This window comes from Passer domesticus, chromosome 18 (genome assembly GCF_036417665.1).
Source record: "Passer domesticus isolate bPasDom1 chromosome 18, bPasDom1.hap1, whole genome shotgun sequence".
NCBI lineage: Eukaryota > Metazoa > Chordata > Aves > Passeriformes > Passeridae > Passer > Passer domesticus.
This window is the reverse complement of record NC_087491.1, coordinates 11,842,304-11,863,376: the sequence shown is the minus strand read 5'-3', so window position 1 is coordinate 11,863,376 and position 21,073 is coordinate 11,842,304. Positions and strand designations below refer to the sequence as shown.

The 21,073-nt window shown below is 47.2% G+C and overlaps 1 protein-coding gene across 4 annotated transcripts in view; it reads left to right on the top strand.

Moving 5' to 3' along the window:
• Positions 1-21,073, top strand: part of DENND1A (DENN domain containing 1A) — a 150,238-nt gene that overhangs the window by 127,113 nt on the left and 2,052 nt on the right. Inside the window, exons 20-23 of one of the 4 annotated variants that reach the window (XM_064393755.1) lie at positions 9,112-9,171; positions 13,395-13,483; positions 17,698-17,826; positions 19,971-20,226. In XM_064393755.1, coding sequence (XP_064249825.1) covers positions 9,112-9,171; positions 13,395-13,483; positions 17,698-17,826; positions 19,971-20,226 — 534 coding nt within the window. The remainder of the gene's footprint in view (positions 1-9,111; positions 9,172-13,394; positions 13,484-17,697; positions 17,827-19,970; positions 20,227-21,073) is intronic. The other 3 variants (XM_064393753.1, XM_064393757.1, XM_064393754.1) reach the window with 3 other exon arrangements.

The window sequence follows — 21,073 nt, the reverse complement described above, 5'->3', positions numbered from 1 at the left end:
TAAGTTCTTGGAGACTTTTTGAAAATCAATCTCTTCCAATTAAATATTTTCAGTAGAGATTTATTTTCTGTTACTTTCAGTGCCACTACAGTTGAGAGGAATTGGGGCTACTGGAGGAATGCAGCCATCTAGCTCCAACAGGGACATGTTACATTTCATTTGAAGCAGTCAGAAATCAGATCATATTACAATTTATTTTCAGTTTTTCCTTTAGATTTTTGTGAATGATGGATTGTTCAAACATGATGGTAGATTAATTAAATATATATTTGAGTGGGAAGTGCAAATTTAAATTCATTAGGTTTTTTACCAGTCACTTTCAAATTTTTTAATGATCACTTTTCTGTGTTGCAAGAAACACACATCAGCTGTCCTTACCCCTGGCTGTGGGGAGAGGCTCGCTGGCTAAATGCTTATTGCTGTCATCACGTTAGAAATGTTGGTTTCCAAAACCGATGTGACTTAGCAGTGGTAGGGCTGTCTGACTCAGCCTTCGTCCTGGCTCGGGTCTGCTCTTCCCGATAGCCCAGTGCCAAAACAAAAATGAAATCACACGTTCATTCAAAAGGAAAAGATGTTCAGGTTTATGAAATATAGATTAAGGCTTTGGGGAGGAAAAAAGCAGCAACATTTACGGTATAAATGGGAGATGGCTTCTAACTCGTGATTAAAGGCAGAGATTTTAATGTCACTTTTAACTCTGTCTAGAATACAGAAGGTGGGAACAATTAAAAAGGCACAAGAACTCTGAAATAAGGGCTGTTTGTGCATTCACAGCTCTTCTAAACTGAAGAGGATGAAAGAGGCTTTTTTCTCATTGTCAGGGCTCTCTCGGAGCGCACATTGTGCGGCTGGCAGCGAGGTTTAAAATGCATGCATGCGCGGGGTCAGGGGCGTGGGGCGCGGTGCAGCGAGCCCGGCCGCAGCGCTGCAGCAGCTCCGGGCCTTTAATTGAGACGTGCTGTCAAAGTGACAAACACATTTGCATACAGTCTATTTATTTTCCTCGGAAAGGTCTGCAGTCTGCTGTTGGTTGAACATTCTTAATCAGCTCGCTGTAAGTGAGCCGGCAGCGAGCTGTCCTGTGCTGGGTGCTTCTCTTCATTACATGACAGATTAGCTAAAGGGGGATGGGCTAGCGAGCCAGCAACAACCTTTAATTTTAACTCATTATCTCTCACCCTAGAGTGAGGGAGTTGCTGGCTTTTCCAAACACAGTTGTGTATCTGCAGTTGTTCGGCTACAAAAAATATCAGTAAAATATCTTGAAATGCCTGTAAAAGCACAGTCCCTCAGCTGATGTCTCACCGAAATTTGGCAGTAATTGGCTGACTGGGGGAGATTCTGTATGTCCTGGCTCATCTTGGTGAGTGGCGATCAGGCATCATTGGAGAGCCGTGTTTATTGTGGAATTGTTTCAGTGATGCTTTCTGCAATACTCAGACATTGTGGGAAAGCTCCCCTTGATGGTGAAAAGAAGGATTTTTAGCCAGATAGCCTGGGGCAGTGTAGGAAAGATCTAAACGGAGTGTTCTTAGTGAGACACCACCGTGGGAGGGTGGGACCACTGCTTTTCCTGGGTGGGACTTTACATGCTTCACCCAGGGCGTGCCTTTGTTATTGATCCCTGCATCAACCAAATAGAGGAACTATCGCCACGGGCTCTGGGACAGCACAACTCTACTCAACAAGGAGCAGGAGCAGTACAGGCAGCTCAGGGTTTAGTGGGTGGGGAGAAGAGGGAGCAATTTTCAAGCCAAGGCCAAGATTCAGATGGAAGGTTTGTAGTACTGAGTAGTGCTCTGAGTTTGGGGGAAGGGTAAGGTCAATTATTGTGGAAGATCCCGAGCTACAAAGAACATGTCTTGTGGTGCTGGTTCAGCAAGCATGCTGATGGTTGGACTTGACAATCTTTCCAGTCTTTTTCAACCTTGATGATTCTACGAATGTCCTATTACTTGCTTTCTGCTGGTTTGTTGTCTTAAAAGCTGACCAAAATGTCCTTGAAGCATTGAACATATGCTGCATATTCAGTTGCCAGAGCTGTCCTCAGGATCCTTCCCAGTGTGCCAGGCAGGGCAGCACTGGGAGCCCAGTAAGCCCTGACTGGGGCAGGGTGGAACACCAATGCAGGTGATTGTGACTCAGGGGTTTGGGCTCTGGTTTCCATGTCCACACTTGTACCTGACAGGTAGAACACGTGTCTGTGTTGTCTTTGAGCTGTTTGGAGAGTAAACACTACACTGTGGCGTGGTGACTGTTTTGAGCAGGTTCCTTGTCCAAGCAGCTGTTGGGGCTACTTTGGCAGGATTGGTACCTGTGCCCAGCCTTCCCTCCAGTCTGGAAGAGGTGGTGTGAGTACACGGGATGAGCCAAAGGCTTCAAAATCAAACCTACACTTAGGAACATTCCTCCTTAGGAGCTTCCACAGTCAGTAGCACCCCTGATTTAGTACAATTAAACTAGCAAATGATAAGCTGCCAGAAACATGACTTGTTGGGAAAGGGAATAATTTCATTAGAAGTGAGTGATCCAGGCAGTTCTGTACAGCTCTCTAATTGTGTCTGTTATAATTAGAATGTCTTTTGTCAGCTTAGCTGGGTTTATGTTTCCTATGGCTTGTTTTTATTTACTAGCAAATAGGATATTTAATTCCATTTATGCACCAAAAGGTGTAAAGCTTAAGAAAATACAAAAGACTCTTCCACATATATCTTTAGTAGAGAGATTCAATCATGTTCCACTCTTGATGCAAACTACAGAGAATCAGTGCTCTGGGGACTAATGTAAACAGCTATGAAACAAATGGAAAATGCACTGATGTACTGAAGCAGCTTGTCTGACTGTGGAAAGGATTCTCTGAGTTCTCTCCCTGGCTCATTCTGATGCTGTTAAACTCTTGCAGGCCACAGCATGGAAATTGCCATCTTATTTGCTGTTTTGAATCCTTTTGCTGTAAGTGAACGTGTTCATTTTTCCTAGTCACAGCCTGCACTTGGACACACAGAACAAACAACTCTGCTTGGCAGGGCAGTGCTCTTCTTCCAGGAGATTAAACGGCATTAAGAGGTCAGGGGAAAGATGGGAGAACACCAGCCAGCTACATTCCAGGAATGCAGAGCTGGATCACTGAGGCCAGAGGCAGCAGAGGAGGGATTATCTCAGGGTAAAAGGGATGAAGCAGGGAAGGGAGGAAGGCTCCTTTGCCAGACCCTGTGACTCCCTTCACACCCAGGTGCATCAGAACAATAGCAGATTCCCCTGGATCCCAGCAGGCATTGTGTGCCACTGAGGTAGAAACCAAAGGGGAAAGGGGAAAACAAGTTCATTTGCTAATATTCGTGTAACTGTATGCTGTGGTTGCAGAGCCAGCTCCTCCTCTGGCCACTCTGAGCTGCCTGGACAATAGCAGGACCTTCATTAAGAAAAGGAGCCTCCCTTCCACTCTTCCCCACAGATAAGCATGTGGGTTCCCATTTCCTTTCTCTGGAGCCACATGAGGTTTCCTCCCTCTCTCCATTTGATTCTTTATGGATTTAGCAAAAGTTTAAGTTCTTTAAAATGATTTTGTCTTCAGAAAGCATATCTTCTACCCTCATTTGTTCTCATTCCTTTCTTTGCCTGCTCCTTTCCAGAAGGAATTCAGTGTTGCTCGGTAAAAGTCACCTCACAAGAAAGACAAATGTCTTGGCCCAGAAGCACTTGTCCATCTAATGTCTGCCTGAGACCACTCACATGTCCCATCAGGTTCTCAGGGGACAGTGTTCTTAGTCAGAGTAGCAAAAGCAATGCCAGTGGAGCAGGCACAGCTGGGTTCACTGCAGCAGGGGGCCTGGTGCTGTGCCGTGCAGGAATTCATGCTTTGCAGTGAGATTGTGGCCCCAGACTGCACCCAGCACGTGTGTTCAGCCATGAAGAAGCACACTGCAGACTGTGGCTTTCAGTGTTTTCCAGCTGTCTCGTATTTGAAGCACTCCTTAGCCAGTGCTGGAATCACTGTGCTGCCCTGAGTGCAGCGTGTCAGGTGCTGCACTGCCTGCCTGTGTGAAGGGAAGCTGGCAGAGCTGACCTCCCAGGCCTTGTGACAGCAGCAGCAGCTGTAACGTGTCTGCAGAGTCTCCTTGTTAGTCCTGTTCTGCTGAGGAACCCATAAATATCTTGTAGGGAGGATCTTGGTCCATCACTGCTGGCATGTGAAAGGAGAGTTGTGCTTTATAAATAATACATACATAGAAAATAAATACATCAGTACATGCAAGGCTACCCAAATCACCTAGATTGACAACTTGAGGAGAGCCCACAGTGTCTTATGGGTGACTTGCTTCTCTATCAATGTAGATCAGCATCCAGAGGCTTCTTATGTATTACTGATGAAGTAGATATGTACAGTTAGGCCAGAACTGTCTGAATTGACCTCTGGGCCACTGGATTAAACCAGGAGATTAAAGGGGAAGAATATATGAAACGTATAATTCTTCTAAATGCTGACCCCACTGTGACTGTTTGCTTGGGCAGGCATTTTTTAGATTTGCCCTTCAGAGCTGGGCTGATGAATACCACATAAAGCAGTTGTGAGTGCCAGGCTGCAGGCAGAGGATCCATGTCCTTCTGTGGGTGTGTGGGGGAGAGTGTCCCCCCAGTTATGCAGCCTGGCTTGCTGAATGATGAAGGTGAGTGAAGCAGAGAGTCATTGCTGTTTGTAGAATTCCTTAAATGAGAGACCATGTCTTTTCTCTTTTTCTTTTTTTTCTGTGCAAGTATTCCACTTGCTAGAGAGAAATAGCTGTTAAGAGATAATAAGGGATATATCCGTTTTCCAGCATTTTAAATCATGTAGGTTACATGATCTCTTTGATTTGAATTCCAGCATCAGGACCACAGAAAGCCAATGTAAAGCTGGTAAAATGACCAGTTAAAAAACACACAAACCACTGTGGCTTTTTTCTTTAAATTTGATATTGCATTGCTGGATTTTCTAGTATTTTAAGTGAAAAATATATGTAGTTAGTTCCATGTTGACAATGTCCTTGAGGATTTGACAGTGAGATTTTCCAGCAGTTGCTCTTCGTTAGAATCCTGGTGGTGTTTAATAAGGCAGCCCAAGTGCTGGCACCTCGGGCTCGTGTTTGTTCTCCGAGGGCTCGGGGCTGCTGCAGCAAGCACATCGACCAGGGCTGATCATTACAAGGGCGTACGCCACCATGAATAAAAATGTCACACGTTCTCCCGTCTCACAGTGGTACAAAATGTCAGTCCTGTCAAACAGACATTGCAAGTAGCACTGAGCAGTCAGTACAAATTGGGAAGCTGAATATTCCCCCAGCTTTCTGATATTCTTCATCTGAAGCAGAAGAAAAGCAGTTGTTAACCTATTAGCTGTGATTTTAAACTCTGCTGAGGTAGTAGATGGATAGGCTTTAACACATGGGGATAAATATATTCCTGGGGTCTGGGATTTTTTGCAACATGTCTCTCCATCCATGCATGTTGAGGAATAGACAGAATGAAAACAAGCCACAGCAAAATGAACCTCATTTTGGAAGAAGTCCTCAGGAAAAATGATCATCTCAGTGAGATTCTCTTTCAACCTCTTGCCAGTTTTACCTCTGTGAGCAGTTGTACAAAAGGCCTCCTTGCTGTTTTGCTGTAATCCAGAAAGGACCTGCTTTGATGAGTTAAGGGAGTTTTCCTTCATGGCCCTGTCATTATGCAGCAACCTCACAGAGAGCTGGGTTTTATTCTCCTTCTGGGCAAATGAAGTTGTGCTGCTTCAGGGTAAGGCCCAGTGTGCAGTGCAGAGCCCATAGGATGTGTTCCTTGTGGCTTAGTGGAGTACCAGGAACATCCCTGTGTGTTCACAGAGTTACCTATCTAGGTCTGAGGAGTGAGTATTGTCAGTGCAGGGTTCTGCTGTTATTGCTGGGTCCACAAAAAATCTGGTGCAAAAAGTGAAGAGCAAAGTGGTGCCAAAATATCAAAGCAATAACAAGAAATTATACAAAGTCACAAGGAGGACAGTTGTGAGAGGGCCTGAGAGGACAAGGAGAACAGTTCTGTGTCACAGTGAGTATTTCAAAGAAATGGACTCAAAGTCCATTCTTTGTGTAGAAAATTCTTTGTTTTTTCTGACACCTTCTCAGAACAAAAAGTTGGTGTGTGTTTAGAGTAGAGAATGGTGATGGATGAATCCCGTGCCCAAACGGGGGTGAGTGCTGGAGCAAATTGCCAAGGAAGGCCCAGCGAGGATCAGGCTGGGGAAACTCTGCAGGAGCAGAGCAGAGCAGAGCAGGTGGAAAAGGGATCAGCAGAGCCCTGGCCTGCTCCTGCCTTGTGTAGTTACTGTCTGCAGCATGATCCTTTGTTATCCAGAGCCTCACTACACCGGAGCAAAACTGAAACAACGTGTGTGAGGCTTCTTTGAACCAGAGTGACTCTAAATTGAATTAAATATTTTGCATTCTGCAGCCACCTGTTTGCTGTGGGCAGAGGTACCTGCTGCAGGTAGCTCAGTGTGCAGTGGCTGTCAGCTGTGCTCTGCAGCACCTGGGCTCTGTGCCAGGCTTGTTCTACCTCCCAATCTACAAATGGGGCTTGAAGAATGAGGCATCCCTTAAATCATGGAGATTATTTTTATCACAGGACCCGGCAGATTTCCATTGAAGTATTTCAGAGTGTAAATTAAAAATATATTCTGTAAAGCATACACTGTTCCTGTCATCCCAGTTTGTGAGCTGTACATATGGGGGCATGTAACAAGCAGAGTGTGCTGTGCAGGGATCTGGCTGGATAATAAAACAGCTGCCTCGTAGATTCCGTCTGCTTTCTCTACTCAATCTTTTTAGGTACCACACATTTTTCACTGTTGTTATTTTCTTCCTTTTATTTTTTTTTTAATTGCGTGTTCAGTTGAGTCCAGCATGTTCTCCCAAAGTCAGCACTTCAGGTCTCCTGCAGCCTGGTGTGTGTGAGCCTGGCTTCATCCAGCACAAGGCATCTCTCCCATGGCTGATTGACTTCAAAGTATTTTCAAACCAGTCCTCAATTTCGGAAGGAAATAAGATTCTCATCTAGAAGAGCTTTGCTATGGAAATTGTTGGAAACCCCCTCACTGCTAATTGAGAAACACTTCTTTCTCCACATGCCAACAAACCAGTTCTCATCTGGTGGTGTTTCCTTTAAGCATTTCCTTCCAGTTGCACTTGTTGCTGCACATGAACCAGCACCTCTGGTTTACTCACAAGGCTGTGTTTTGAATACCACCTCAAAACACATCCACAATTAGTTTGAGATAATATTCTGCTCACAAGCTGTTATGTCACAGACCAAAAATTATCCTTTTGTAATGTTTTCTCTGGTATAAAACTCTAAATAGTTGTATTGTGAAAGTTCCTTGCCTATATAATAGCTATTTTATGAGATGTGGGATCTATAATTTTTAAATAATATTTGGATAGTGTAAAAGTGAATGTAAGATTTTCCTTGCTCCAGCGTCTCACAGCTTAAAGTCACTTGTCTGATAATTAGCAAAGCAGTGCCAGATCTGCAGTCATAAAAATGGCTTTCTGCAAATTTTCTGTCTTGTTGCTTCAGAAGTATTTAGAACAAGATGATTAAGCAAATATCCAGAGGAAAAAGGTATGCTGGTAAACAGCTATTGGTGAGAAAGTGCTAATTTAGACATTTCTCCCCTTCACAGAAAAAGCTATAGAACATGTATTTAGGACCATACCTGGAACAGCAATTTAGCAGCTTTTAGCACTGCAGCCATGTGCTGGTTGGTGCCCATTCCTCCCTACAGCCCAGGTAATTAAGTTGGTATTCCAACACAGCTTCACCTGCTGACCTTTTAGAAACAATGTGTTTTGCTGCATTAACAAATTAACTTCAAATCAGTATCTTCCCAGCAAACAGCGTTTGAACATTGCCTATCCCACTGCAGTGACAGCAGTGGCAGTGCAGCTCTGGGAAGGGCTGAGCTTTGCCTGTTCCCTGTGGGGCCTCCCCTGCCCTCGCCCTGCTCCTGCCTGTGCCCACAGCCCGGGCCCTGCCCGTGCAGGGAGCCCTGCTGGCCCTGGCCACTTCTGTCCTGCCCCCTCTGACATCTCCTGAGGCTCAGCCACGGGCTGTGGGTGCAGCACAGACAAACCTCCCAACAAACTGCACTGCTGGGAGCACTGCAGTGAAACAGAAATTGGGATTGGAGTGTTGCCTTTGCCTGTGTTGCTACAAGCACTGAGGTCACACTTCTGAGAGTTAACACGATGCCTGTTAGAAGTCCAAGAGACAAAAAAGTTTCTACACCTTTAATCTTTTCCCAAAGCAGCATTTGTATGTGTCTTTTATTGTGGAAATACATAGAACTGTTATTTGATCAGAGATGAAAGCTTAATCATATGTGATATTTAAATCTCAGCTGGAAAAAATAATCTAGTGACAGGATAAGGATATGGAAATATTGGCTCCTGCAAAGGAATAGTTTATTGTAATATAAATATGTAGAATATTTGTAGTATGTTCATTTTCACTTACACAGAACTAAAATAATATTTACACAAGTAGTTTTGGGTTCTAGGCCATCATGTTGCTTTAAGGCCTGACTTGTAATTGTTGGTCACATAGGAATAAAACCCAGGACAGGATCTGAACCAAAGCTCACCTTTAAGTGCATGAAAAGTTTAACTGAATCGGGGTTTTTTCCTTGCTCTTATATATCTGGTTTGAGGCCTTCTCTGTAAGTTTTCACAAGCATGAAAATCACTTGAGATTTTAGTGAAAGTGTTTTTGAGTATCCTGGTTTCCATTTGCATAAATGTAGCCTAGAACACTTGGACCTCGAGGTGCAAGAACCCACCCTGAACATCGTTGTTGTGTCAGTCCATTTTGGCTGTCTGGTGCTGTCCCTGCTGCCTGGGCTGTGGCAGGAGCTGAGTTCAGCCTGGCATGGGTGCCCTGGGGTTTGTCACTGCTTTGGAAAGCAAAGTAAGAAAAATGGCATGTTGTGAGGTGAGTATGAAGGTAAACCACGTGCTGTCACATGCTGATGCTGCTTTTGCCAGGACATCAGAGGTGTTTCATGCAGGTGACTTTAATGCAGTCTCCACTTTGCTGCAGCAGCACAGACTCCGCCCGCCGCGCCCACCGCCCCCAAAGATCCAGCGCTCCTCCAGGCCCGTGAGTAGCTGGGATTGTTTCACTGCCACAGCTTAACACTGCCTGAGTTACGCTCTTTGTAGCACTACTAAACGCTGGTAGTTTGGATTGTCCAGCTCTGCACAGAAGCCATGTGTGAATGATGCTCCTAAACTGCCTTCTCTCTGCTGCGGCACAGCCCTGGGACCCGCGGTTGTTCTGCTTCTCTCTGGCGAGCCCTGCAGCTCTGGGGCAGCTCTGCAGGTAACTGGGGCTGCTCTGGCCACCTCTGGTTTGACTTTTGCAGTGGTTTCTTACACACAAAGCCCTGCTAGACTGGCTGGCGGAAGTTTTTAGCCAGTGAGCTTTTGAAGACTTGCACTGAACTCAAATCTGAAAGGAAGCAGAAGTCTGAAGACATATACATTCTCTGCACGTTATGCTTTTCATTAATTTGGGATGCCTAGTTCTTCTCCATGTATGAATAGAGTTGAAGAAAGCAAGGTTGATCTTTAGCAGTAGAACATTGGTGCCATGTTATGGATGAACATACACTGGATAATTCCATGGTGTAAAAGAAGGCCCAGCAGGTTGGCCAGAGGAAGGGGCTCTTCCATGGAAGAACTGCACAGAAATTACTGGCAGTGCAGTGCCTGTACGTGTTAGTAGGGACACCTTATCTCAGCAGTTTTTCCCCAAGAACACTCACTGTAGGACAGTTTTTACCTCTGGACTATGCAGGATGGCATTAAAACTGGACACCCTACTGGGTCTACACCAGATGTTTATTTTTTTTAAAAGACACAGGCAAGAATTATCAGTTTAGGAGGAGTGTTGGTTTTTGTCACAGCATTGGAAGATATTTGTGTGTGTTCAGGATTATATTCAGCTTTATGAATATAGTTCCCCCCTAAATCATTTTACTTCTTGCTTCCTTATCCATACACATACATGCATAAGAGAGAGATGCAAGTTTTCAAATCTGATCTTGCTAAAACTTGTTAAAATGTGTTTTGGATGAGCAGGTAACTGGTTAACAAGTGCAGCTGGGTGTGTGTTTTAACTTTTGATCTGTGGTGCATGTTCCTGTGTGACATTTCAGTGGCATGTGTTTCTTCTCCTCCGTCTCTTTAACTCTGGGTGTTTAGCTTAATAGAGTCATCTTTATGGATTTCTTCCCCTGAAGATTTCTGTTTTCTGTGTTTAAAAAATAGCATTGACTATAATTATATGTGTTCTCTTAAATCCAATGGGCATGGGAGACCCTCCCAGATGTGTTTCACTGGGATCAGCCTCTCCCTGTGCTGTGGGCTTCCTGAAGTGTTCCCATGCCCTTGTGTTCCACGTTTGGCAGGTGTGAGGGGGCATGTTGTGATTCCTCTGTACCAAAGTTGCTGAACTGGATTGTTCAAGTGGAGTCATTTATTATGTGGAGGTCTTGTTAAGACTGTTTAATCTCCCAGCTGTGGGGTATTAATAGTCCTCACTGAAACATGGTTGGTTCGACTGTCTTTGCTCCCAATGTGATTGATAAAAGGTTGGAAATGTAATAATGAAAGCTCCTGTTGCATTCCTCTGGCTGTGTCAGTAAGTGGAACAGAAAGGCTTCATTCATCAAGGGGAAATTCAAGATAAATGTAAATTATTATAATCAATCCCAAAAAATATGCTTGTATCAAATATACATAAATTTGTTGTTGTTCAGAACTGTTATTTGGCTTTTAGTAGTTGCAACACATTTCTGTATGTGTAAATAATACTTTTTGCAGGCTGCTTTTTCCCTCTCAGGCTTGGCAGCTCCTACAGAGGTGGGTATCAGCGAGTGATTTATCCTGGCCTTGTACACAAGCACTGAAGGGTGACCAGGTCCCTCTGCTCTTCCAGCCAGGACCACGATACCAGAATTCCTGAGAAATACTTTGTGCTGCAAGGAGGAATACATGGGCACTAGTGCTTGCAATATGAGTAATTGCTGATAATAAAGCCAAAAACACAGAGCAAAGAAAGGTTAAGGAAGCAGAACAGAGATGTTCTGTGCATTCTGCTGCTTTGGAATAAGTGGTGGTGGTATTATGAAAGAGAGAGGGTTGTTGCTTCTAATTAATGGAGGTCTGTTTGGATTAATAGTGGTTGTTTGGAAACTTTATTCAATTAGAAAAAGTTAAAATATAGTAATTATGCATTAAGTTGATGGGAACAGTAATAAGCACATTCAACCCTTCTGTCCTGGAAGTTTACCTTTTTTCTTTTGGCTGTGTGCTCATGTAATTGGATTTCTTTGATATTTTGCATTTGATAAACATTTAACCTTGCCTCTGTGGCTATGTGAGACTCCAAATCCAGCGAGGAATTGACTGGATTCCTGGCTTTTCCCTGAGCTCCCAGGCACAACGCTCTAAATCCCGCTGGCTTTGTCACCTTGCGCCTCTGGGCTGGGCCCCCTGGAGCCACCCCAAACTCTCACCTCTCTCCCTCCCCAGCAGCACACCCACCCCAAAGGTGAAAGTGTTCCCAGCACGCTGACAGGCCAGCTTTACACATCAGCTCCCAGCTCCCATTTAATTAAGCAGCTTTGCTTTCTTCCTCTCTCCCTCTCTCCTTGGCGCTCTGCTCTCGTTCCTCCCGCCTGTCGCCCCCTCTCCCGCTCTCCTCGCGGTCTCTCCCTGTTTTATCAGCCCTAATGAAGCAGTATTCTTCATCGATCCTGCTGATTGCCAGCCCATTCCTTTTGTTTGTTGGCACCGAGCCATTCTGCTGCGCTCTGACAGCTCAGCTCCTCTAATTAGCTCTGTTGTTCTTTTCCCCATGTTTCACCACGTTGCAAGTTCAGTTGAAGTTGCCACAAACTTAATCCTTCCATTCCTGCCATAAATTCACATTCTTAAGCTGTCTTTATTGTAGAGAGGAGCAGCCTTGTGTGGGGACTGATCTCCAAGACCTTAACATCTGACCTTTTCATAAGCCCTTTTTCCTAAGAAATAGTGGCAATACAACTCTGGATTTCTTCATCATATCTGCTGTGCACCATTTCCTTTGAAATGAAAATTCAATGCAATAATGCTGCTGCTATTTTCTGCATACTGGTGTGTAGGGCAGAAGCACTACAGCAATTTGGTGGTTTTCTCCTGGCAGGAAAATTTGAGGTTTATGTACCTGAGAAGAAAAATTTAAAAAAAACCAAAACCAAAACAAACCTGGAAAGTCCCCCATCCCCAACAAATGACATATTTTTTTAATTTATGTAGTCACTCCAGAGCACTCAGGCTGTAGGCCATGAGCATCTCCTTTCTCTTGTGCCTCTTAAGGGAGCACAAGCTCTGGAAGGTCAGGAGCTGAATTGTATTCCCAACTTGATTTGGGTGTTTCGCCATTTCTGTTGAGATTAGCATTGAGCTGAGCCAACAGATCCGACTCTTTTTTAGGCAGAGTTGTACTTTCTTAAGAAAACACATGAAGCTGGTGTGTGCAGTCTGCCCTGGTGCTGCAGATTCCCTCCTTTGACTCGCAGGGATAAGCTGAGCACAGGATTCCTCAGCAGTGTAAGCTGGCACACACACAAACTGAGCACAAGTGCTTATTCCTTTCTTTAAAATAAGACTTGTTTGCTTGTGGAGATCCTGGTCAGAAATCAAGCTGAATTTCCACACATTGGAAGGTGATGGACATGTATGTGAGACTGGATTGGCAGCAGCATCATCTGCCACACAAAAGCTTTGGATGTTACTTACAGACAGCAGAAGTCTGACTTAATACCAGCAGCGATAATGACAATAAGGCTGGCGAGGGTTTGTGTTCAGCTGCTGGAAGGAAGCAAGTTTTTAGTGAAGAATGAGCTGAGCTTTTCATGTTAAAACATTCATCCTAAGTACACATTTTTCCTGACACCCTTGCACAGAAGTCCTCACCTGAGAGGCTGGGCTCCTGGGAGCAAGTGGCCAGGAGGGTCATGGTGCCAGAGCTGAGCCCCTCTGCCAGTGCAGTGTCCAGAGCACATGGACATTCCCAGCTTTTCTCTGAAATTCAGCCCACACCAAACAGCAAGCAGTGACAAGCATATATGTTTTGTTTGCAAGCCGTGGGGCCATGTGGTTTATTTTCATCCCTTAGATTCATTGATGTACCCACGCTCATGTGTAACATTGTGGCACAAAAGACAAAGCGAGGCGCGGTGGAGGATCCCTGTAGGATGCTGGTGGTTCTCCATGTGTTGTGTGTGCTGTTGGAGCAGGGCAGTGTTTGATGAGATGTCTCTGTGCCTGTCACAGGTTCGTCCCCCAAGACCTCATGTGGTCAAGAGGCCCAAGAGCAACATTGGTGTGGAGGGCCGGAGGACCTCGGTTCCCAGCCCAGAACAGTGAGTACTGTGCTGCTCTGCTCCTCTCTACCTGCACCAAACAAGTGTTTGAGCTGGGGCTCACCAAAGGAGTCATTAAAAATACTACAGATCACAGCTGGATTTTCACTAAGAAAAAAAGTGATTTTTAAAAAAAAAATTTGGAACATTGTAGAGGAAGTGTGAAAAGTCAAGTAACCAAAGTTTGCTTATGGAACAATTGTGGTTTGCCAGGTTACACACACTGTGATCAGTCTCCTCAGTAAAAGTTTTCGGGTTTTGGAGGTTTGTTCATTTCTTTGTTGTTATGGTTTGCACTTTTCTTTCAAGGAAATTGTCAGTTCCAGCCCTGCAGATGCAGTGTTCTTGCCAGGCTGTAGCTGGAGGGTGCAGAGCTGTTTATTTGACAGTGAAGGGGCTGTGTGTGACTCCAGAGTGCATTACCAGGAGCATGATGTCTGTGTGAGCTCTGTGGTGAGGGTTTGTAGGGCTTCACCTTGCACAGTACCAGCAGATGTGGCTGTGCCAGTGAAGGGGAATGTTCCCAATCACCTGTGCTGCCTCAGCCCTCTGCTCCTGGGCAGAGCTGTTGGTTTCCAGTGCCTCACTTGTGCATGGCAGTACAGGCATGCTCTGTTGCCTCAGGGAGGCTTTGTCAGGCCCTGTCACTGCTGTCACTTACCCTTTGCAAAGACACGAGGGGTGTGTGTTGCAGATTGCTGGCAGTGCCAGAGTGGAGTTGGCAGTGGGCCTCAGGGGTGCCCTGCCCAGGGAGTGGATGTTCTGAGCTGTGCATCTTCTGAACTTGCCAGCACAGCCCAGACGTGCTGCAGGGGCATCAGTGGCCAGCAGTGCATGGGTAGCTCTTTGCAGCATGCCAGGGTAGGGGCATGCCTGCCTTTGGCCTGAGCTGAATGGTGACTTCTCCCTTGTACAGGAGTGTTTGTCCATTTTACAGTGGAATTTGGTTGCCCTCTTGTGGAGCAGATGCAGCTCCTGCATCGAGCCATGCTGGCCCTGCACAGAGGTTGTGGGGATTTTTAAACTAAAAGCATTTTTTTAATATTTAATCTGATGACTCACTGCATTTAGGTGGAGGATAATTGAATCAATTTAACATTTATATGTGTTCCTATGGAGGACTCTGCATGCTTGGGTTCAAAAGCTGCTGAGATCCCAGTGTTGCTCTCTGCTAACGTGTATCTTCAATTCCTGCCACCCTCAGACTGCAGATAAACATAAACATGAGTGGTAAACATTGTACCAATACTGGAAATATATTGTATTTTAGTTATTTTATTTCGGTCTATTTTATTGCTGCTAGTTTTAGTGAGTCTTCACAGCTCAGCTGCTTTCACAAAATTCAGAATTTTCATGATGTTTCCCACAAACTTTTTTCTGTCCCAGTAAGAAGCAATCTTTGTATATCTTTTGTATCTTTGTTCTGAAATGGGAATGAGAGGTGTTGTCTCTTTAAAAAACTCAAACACCATAAAATATATTTTCCCTTGTTTTACCTGGTTACATTGAGGGTTAGGAAATCTATGCCTTGAGTTACATGAGTTAAGTCTTTTTATGTGTGTAAAAGAAGCACATTGTTTTGGGGATGTCTATGCTCATCTTCTAATCAGACTTCAGTTCAAATGCAGGGGCTGAGGAGCAGTGACTGCGAGAGCACCAAGACCATGGCTCCTGTCTCTGGTTAAACCCGTGTTTACAGGAGCAGGGGTCAGGTCCTGTGGCCCTGCTGCAGCCCCGGGGCTGGGCAGGGAGCTCTGCGTGCCTGGCACTGGGAGTGCCCGGATTTGGGGTGGCTGGGTGGGATGTGTGGGGTGGCACGGGCTCGTGGGCAGTGCCAGCCGGGCTCTCAGGCCCCACCACGCAGCAGTGAGGGTTCCATGGCCCCTCCAGGAGCTGTGACACTGAGCAGTGAGGGTTCCATGGCCCCTCCAGGAGCTCTGGCACTGAGCAGTGAGGGTTCCATGGCCCCTCCAGGAGCTCTGGCACTGAGCAGTGAGGGTTCCATGGCCCCTCCAGGAGCTCTGGCACTGAGCAGTGAGGGTTCCATGGCCCCTCCAGGAGCTGGGACACTGAGCAGTGAGGGTTCCATGGCCCCTCCAGGAGCTGGGACACTGAGCAGTGAGGGTTCCATGGCCCCTCCAGGAGCTCTGACACTGAGCAGTGAGGGTTCCATGGCCCCTCCAGGAGCTCTGGCACTGAGCAGTGAGGGTTCCATGGCCCCTCCAGGAGCTCTGGCACTGAGCAGTGAGGGTTCCATGGCCCCTCCAGGAGCTCTGGCACTGAGCAGTGAGGGTTCCATGGCCCCTCCAGGAGCTGTGACACTGAGCAGTGAGGGTTCCATGGCCCCGCCAGGAGCTCTGGCACTGAGCAGTGAGGGTTCCATGGCCCCTCCAGGAGCTCTGGCACTGAGCAGTGAGGGTTCCATGGCCCCTCCAGGAGCTCTGGCACTGAGCAGTGAGGGTTCCATGGCCCCTCCAGGAGCTCTGACACTGAGCATGCAGGGTCTGCAGGAAGGAATTGCAGCGTGGCTCTGTGCTGTGGTCACAGCAGCAAGAAAAAGCCCATGCATCCAAATCCCTCATTCTCTGCATTTTACTGGCTAAGAGGGACAAATTTCTTAATTCCCTAGAGCTCTTGTGTAGCTGCTCTTTAAAAAAGCTATGTCAATAAAAAATAATTCTTCCTCAAATCTGCGGAGCCCTTTTTAGGAAAATAACGACAAGTCCATACACCCCTTTGTACCATAATCTCAATATTCAGGAAAAAGCAATACCATAATAGAATAAACAAAATTAATTTTCTTATCACCAGATCATCCTATAAAATTATTACAGAGTTCTCCTTACTAATTCCCATATCCTGCACTCCCATTTTCTGTATAATTTTTATTTCTATCTCATGTACATTTAGGTGTCAATTAAATTTGAAATATCTACATTTGTCAGCATTTCATTTTTGGCCAGCGTGATGTGCTGCTGATTTGTCCATGCATCCTGACACATGAAAAAGCTCCCGAGATGCAGATCTTCCTCATTAAAACGGGGCTGCTGCCGGCGCCGTGGAGCTGCCACGGCATTTACCGGGCTGGCACCCTGGGCACGGGCACAGGCACGGGCACGGGGCAGCACCAGGGCTGCCACGGCATTTACCGGGCTGGCACCCTGGGCACGGGCACAGGCACGGGCACGGGGCAGCACCAGGGCTGCCACGGCATTTACCGAGAGGCTGGCACCCTGGGCACGGGCACAGGCACGGGCACGGGGCAGCAGCAGGGCTGCCACGGCATTTACCGGGCTGGCACCCTGGGCACGGGGCAGCACCGGGGCTGACATGGGTGGCATTTACCGAGTGGCTGGCACCCTGGGCACGGGGCAGCACCGGGGCTGACATGGGTGGCATTTACCGAGCGGCTGGCAGCGCTGGCACCCAGTGGCCACGGTGGCCCCACTCCTTGCCCTGGATGCCTGTTACTGAATAAGAGGGGTAAGAAAGCAGTGCACTGGCTCTACCTGGAATCATGCAGGCTGTGAGTCACCACCGCTGGCCGCAGCCACTGCCACCTGTTAGAGATGTTTTATTAATTAGCTCTGACCCCACTGTGAGTAAACATTCATTGGCAGAGGCAGCTCAGGCCCTCTTGGGCTGTAGGTTGCAGCATCCAACTTCTCTTTCCCTGTCCTAATCATTAAGAAATGATCTTCAGTTAACTGCTGAGGAAAGGAACATACACACCTTACTTGACAAACTGCATTTCATACCAATCCTTGGACAGCTTAGGTTTTATTCTAGAGTGAAGCAGTTTCAAATGTGAAAATAGACACAAGTAGGAACTGGTGCCCTGGAGTCAGCTCCTCTTGTGCACCAGACTAAATGTCTGTAAAGCAGAGGGAGATCTAATGTTTGTGAGAGCTCAGAGAGCCTGAGGAGCAGAGAGGTGCCCAGCTCTGTAGGGAACGTGGTGGGGAAAGGGGGTTTCTGTATTGTCCCCTGCACTGTGGGGCGGCTGCAGTCCCTTCCCTTGGCACCCCACAGTGCCCTGCCCTTGGCCCAGGGGCTGTGTTCTGTGCCTGGGCAGAGCTCAGCGTTCCCTGCAGAGCTCTGTGCTGTGCAGTCAGTCGGGGTCAGGATGATCTGGGTCTCTGGAGCCCCTGGATTCTCTCCTCAGGAGCTGTCACTGTGACTCGGTAACTTCCTTTTCTCTTGCTGTTCCCCAGCCTCGTAAAGCCCATGCGACACTATACAGTCTTCCTCTCTGAGGACTCCTCTGATGATGAATTTCAGCAGGAAGAGGATCCTGTCTCTGGCTTCTCTGAAAACTTTTTCTTCTCTGCTCCTTTTGAATGGTCTATCCTTTACTCTTTTGCTGTGTTCATGCCAGTTTCAAACAGTGGGGTTTGCATTGCTCAGGGCACCTGCTCCTGTACTGGGATTTTGGAAATGCTCCTGGGGTCTCTGTACAGTGCTTGATGAATGACCAACATTTCTCCTCCTTGTTTGTCTTGATGTTGAGCAGCATGAAAAAGCATCCTCCTGCATGAAACACTGCAGCACCACGCAGCTTATGGGCTTCCATTGACTCAGGCTCTGTGGGATGTCACCCTTCATTTGTCCTTTGTTCCAACGTGCTGCTTGTGCTCCTGTCCACACCTTTCACATTCATTCTTGTGTGGTGTTACTGTGCTTTTGGGCTGTCCTGTGAGCTTTGTTCCAGTGCAGCTGCCAGCCTTTTCCAGTGTCACCTGTTTGATCCCAGCCTGTCTGGTCTGTCAGGTGTCCTCTGAGGGCATTGAGAACAATCTGACAATTATACCAGAAGCAGGAAGTTTGTTTGGTCTATTTGTATCCAGCTTTTGGATTTGTAACTTGTACCTTCCCAAGCCTCTGTAACTGTGTCTTGAAAGACCATGTTGAGCATCTGGGCCAGAACTGCTCGTTGATGCTGTGGCTGGGGGGTTCTGCCCCTGCCCACGGTGCCTGTGGTAGGGGAAGGAGCACAGCCTGCCCAGAGTGCCCGTGTGAGGTGAGGGCAGCCCTGCCAGCTGTGGGCTCAGCTGCACTAAATCCCTCTTGCTGCCTATTTGAATATCCCAATCCCAGGCAGCTCTGAGCTGAGCCCTCACTGAGTGTCAGCAGAGGATTTGTTATTTCCTAACCTCGCCTGCTTGAGGATTTCTAGAGGATGAAAGGTAGATAAATTGCATGGAGTTGCACTCATTCTTTTAACAATTCAGCCACTGGTTTGACCAGAACCCGTAGGAAGAGAGGCCAGGGTACTGTGGGCTGCTGCTTCAGGAATCCACGATGCCACGTGCAGGCAGTTCAGGGCTGGAGAGAGACAATGCCCAGTCCCAGCTGAGCAGCTGAAGCCTGGCAGCCCCAGCTGGGCAGACCAGGCTGGAGAAGGAGGCTGCCAGTGGGACAGGGAGGTCTGCAGGTAGCTGGGATGGGGAGGATCAGTAGAAAAGGGCAGGAAATGTTCCCACACTCCTGTTTAGGGTGGAGGAGAGCAGTTTTGTTTTCAGATATCCCTTGGGGGGTTGCAGCGTGACCCAGAGTGATGTGAGACTGCCATGTGCTGTCACTGCCCTGTACCTGCAGTGTCCCTGTCCTGCTGCAGGCTCAGTGCCTGCTCTGTGTGTGCTGGGGAGGAAAGCAAGCTGGGCTCTCTGAATTTGCATGATATAGATGTATTATGATAAAATATGGAAAAGGGAGAAGGGTTCTTCCATAGGATGTGTTTTTGCAGGTCTCACAAATATTTTCTTTTAATTGAAAGCTTGTTTAAATGCCACAGTACAACTGGCTGCCAGTCAAGTGCCAATCCCCACAGCCATGTGTGGCACTTGTTGTTATTAATTGGATGCACATCGTGCTGCTGTCTCTGTGCACACACCAAAATGCAAATGTGCTGGTTCTGTTTTTTGCTGAGGTATGTGCAAGAGAAGCATCCTGCTAACTCAGCCTTGGCTGGTAATGTAAAGGAGGTGTCTCCATAATGGATTGTGGTGTTTCTTGATAAGATGACACCAATGAAATCATTGGAACCTGCACAGTGTTCCCAATTATTGCAGGAAAACACTGAGTTATGCTGTGTGCTGAGTTAGCTCAAAGCCCGAGGATGTTAGAGCCTGCAAACATGGGGGGCAGAGGCCCATGCCAGCCTGAGGGGAGCCCAGACAGTCAGCATGGGGAGCTGCTATCCCACTGTCCCTGCTCTGAGAGCCCCCTCCTCAGCCTGCCTGTGTCTGCATGACCACAGCTTCCCTCTGAGCACCTCCCACTCAGCCCTTGCCCTTGCGAGCACCCTTGGGTGCCAGGTCCCCTTCTGCATGTCCCACTGCTCTCAGTCTGCATGGGTGCTCTCTGAGCTATATTTGCCACTGGGGAGCTCTTTGTAACTCATCCAGCTCCTCAGGAAATTGTGTCCAAAAGTAAGAATTAGAAATCCTAATTGCCGTTTGCACTGTGGTCTGTGGTTCCGTGCCAGGCCTCAGCCGTACCGGGCGCTGAAGGAGTCGGACAGCGCCGACGGAGAGGACGTGGGCAGCCCCGAGAAGGCCAGAGAGCCCCTGCCCCCGAGCCCTCTGCTCTCCAGCAAGGCCTCCGAAGTCAACCTCCTGGAAGACCTCTTCCCCAGCTTGGAGGTGGAAGCCCAGCCCCAGCCCCTGAGCCAGGCCAAGAGCCTGGAGGACCTGCGCACGCCCAAGGAGGAGGCAGAGCAGCGCTGCTCCTTTGAATACCAGGTTGGGCTGGGGGCTTCTGTGCCCTGCGTGGCACAGAGCTCATTCTGAGGGTCTTTTTCATATGGTTGGGTAGATCCTAATAATCATCATCATGGTCATCATCATCTGTTTCCCAGGGATTTGCTTATGTGTTTCAAAATTGATTTCTGAATTAAGAAATGGCTCAAACGAGACTCAGTGATAAGTAACTGTTTCCTCTGAAGCCTTGGCTTTTGAAGGAGGGGATATGTGCCCTGCTCCTCAGAATCTGTTTGTCCAGTGGCCATCACACAGAGTTATCTTTGAAGTTGGTGGTGAGCAGTGAGAATGAATAGTTGGTAGTTTTCAGGTCCCCTCCAAACTATTTTTTCTTTTAATCTGGCTAGTTTGGTCTAAGCATCATTTGAACAATCCCCTTCTGAAGAAATGGGATTGTTTGTGAAGGAACATTGCTCAGAAAGTGTTAAACTAAAGCAGACTCCAACATCTTCATCTGACACTAAAGGAGCAAATGTCATTTCTACCTTATAATAATATTGATTTTAGTGTTACATTCAGGTAGTTCATATTTCAGCTTATTCCATGCAGCAATTGAGGCTTCTCAGCTTCTGTGCCTCGGACACAGGTGTGTGCTCCTTACTGGGCTGTGACAGATGCACAGCATGTCCCAGCTGAACAAGCCCATGGTGGCAGAGCTGGAACTGGAGCTGCAGAGTCCTGGCTGGCTCCTCTCTGTCCTTCCTGGCTGTTGTCCCTCTGCACTGCTGGCAGCCTGGGGACAGATCCTCTTCCCTCGCAGCAGCCTGAACTCACTTCCTGCTCTGTGTTGTGAGGACATCAGGCAGAGTTAATGTTTGTTCTGCTCTCT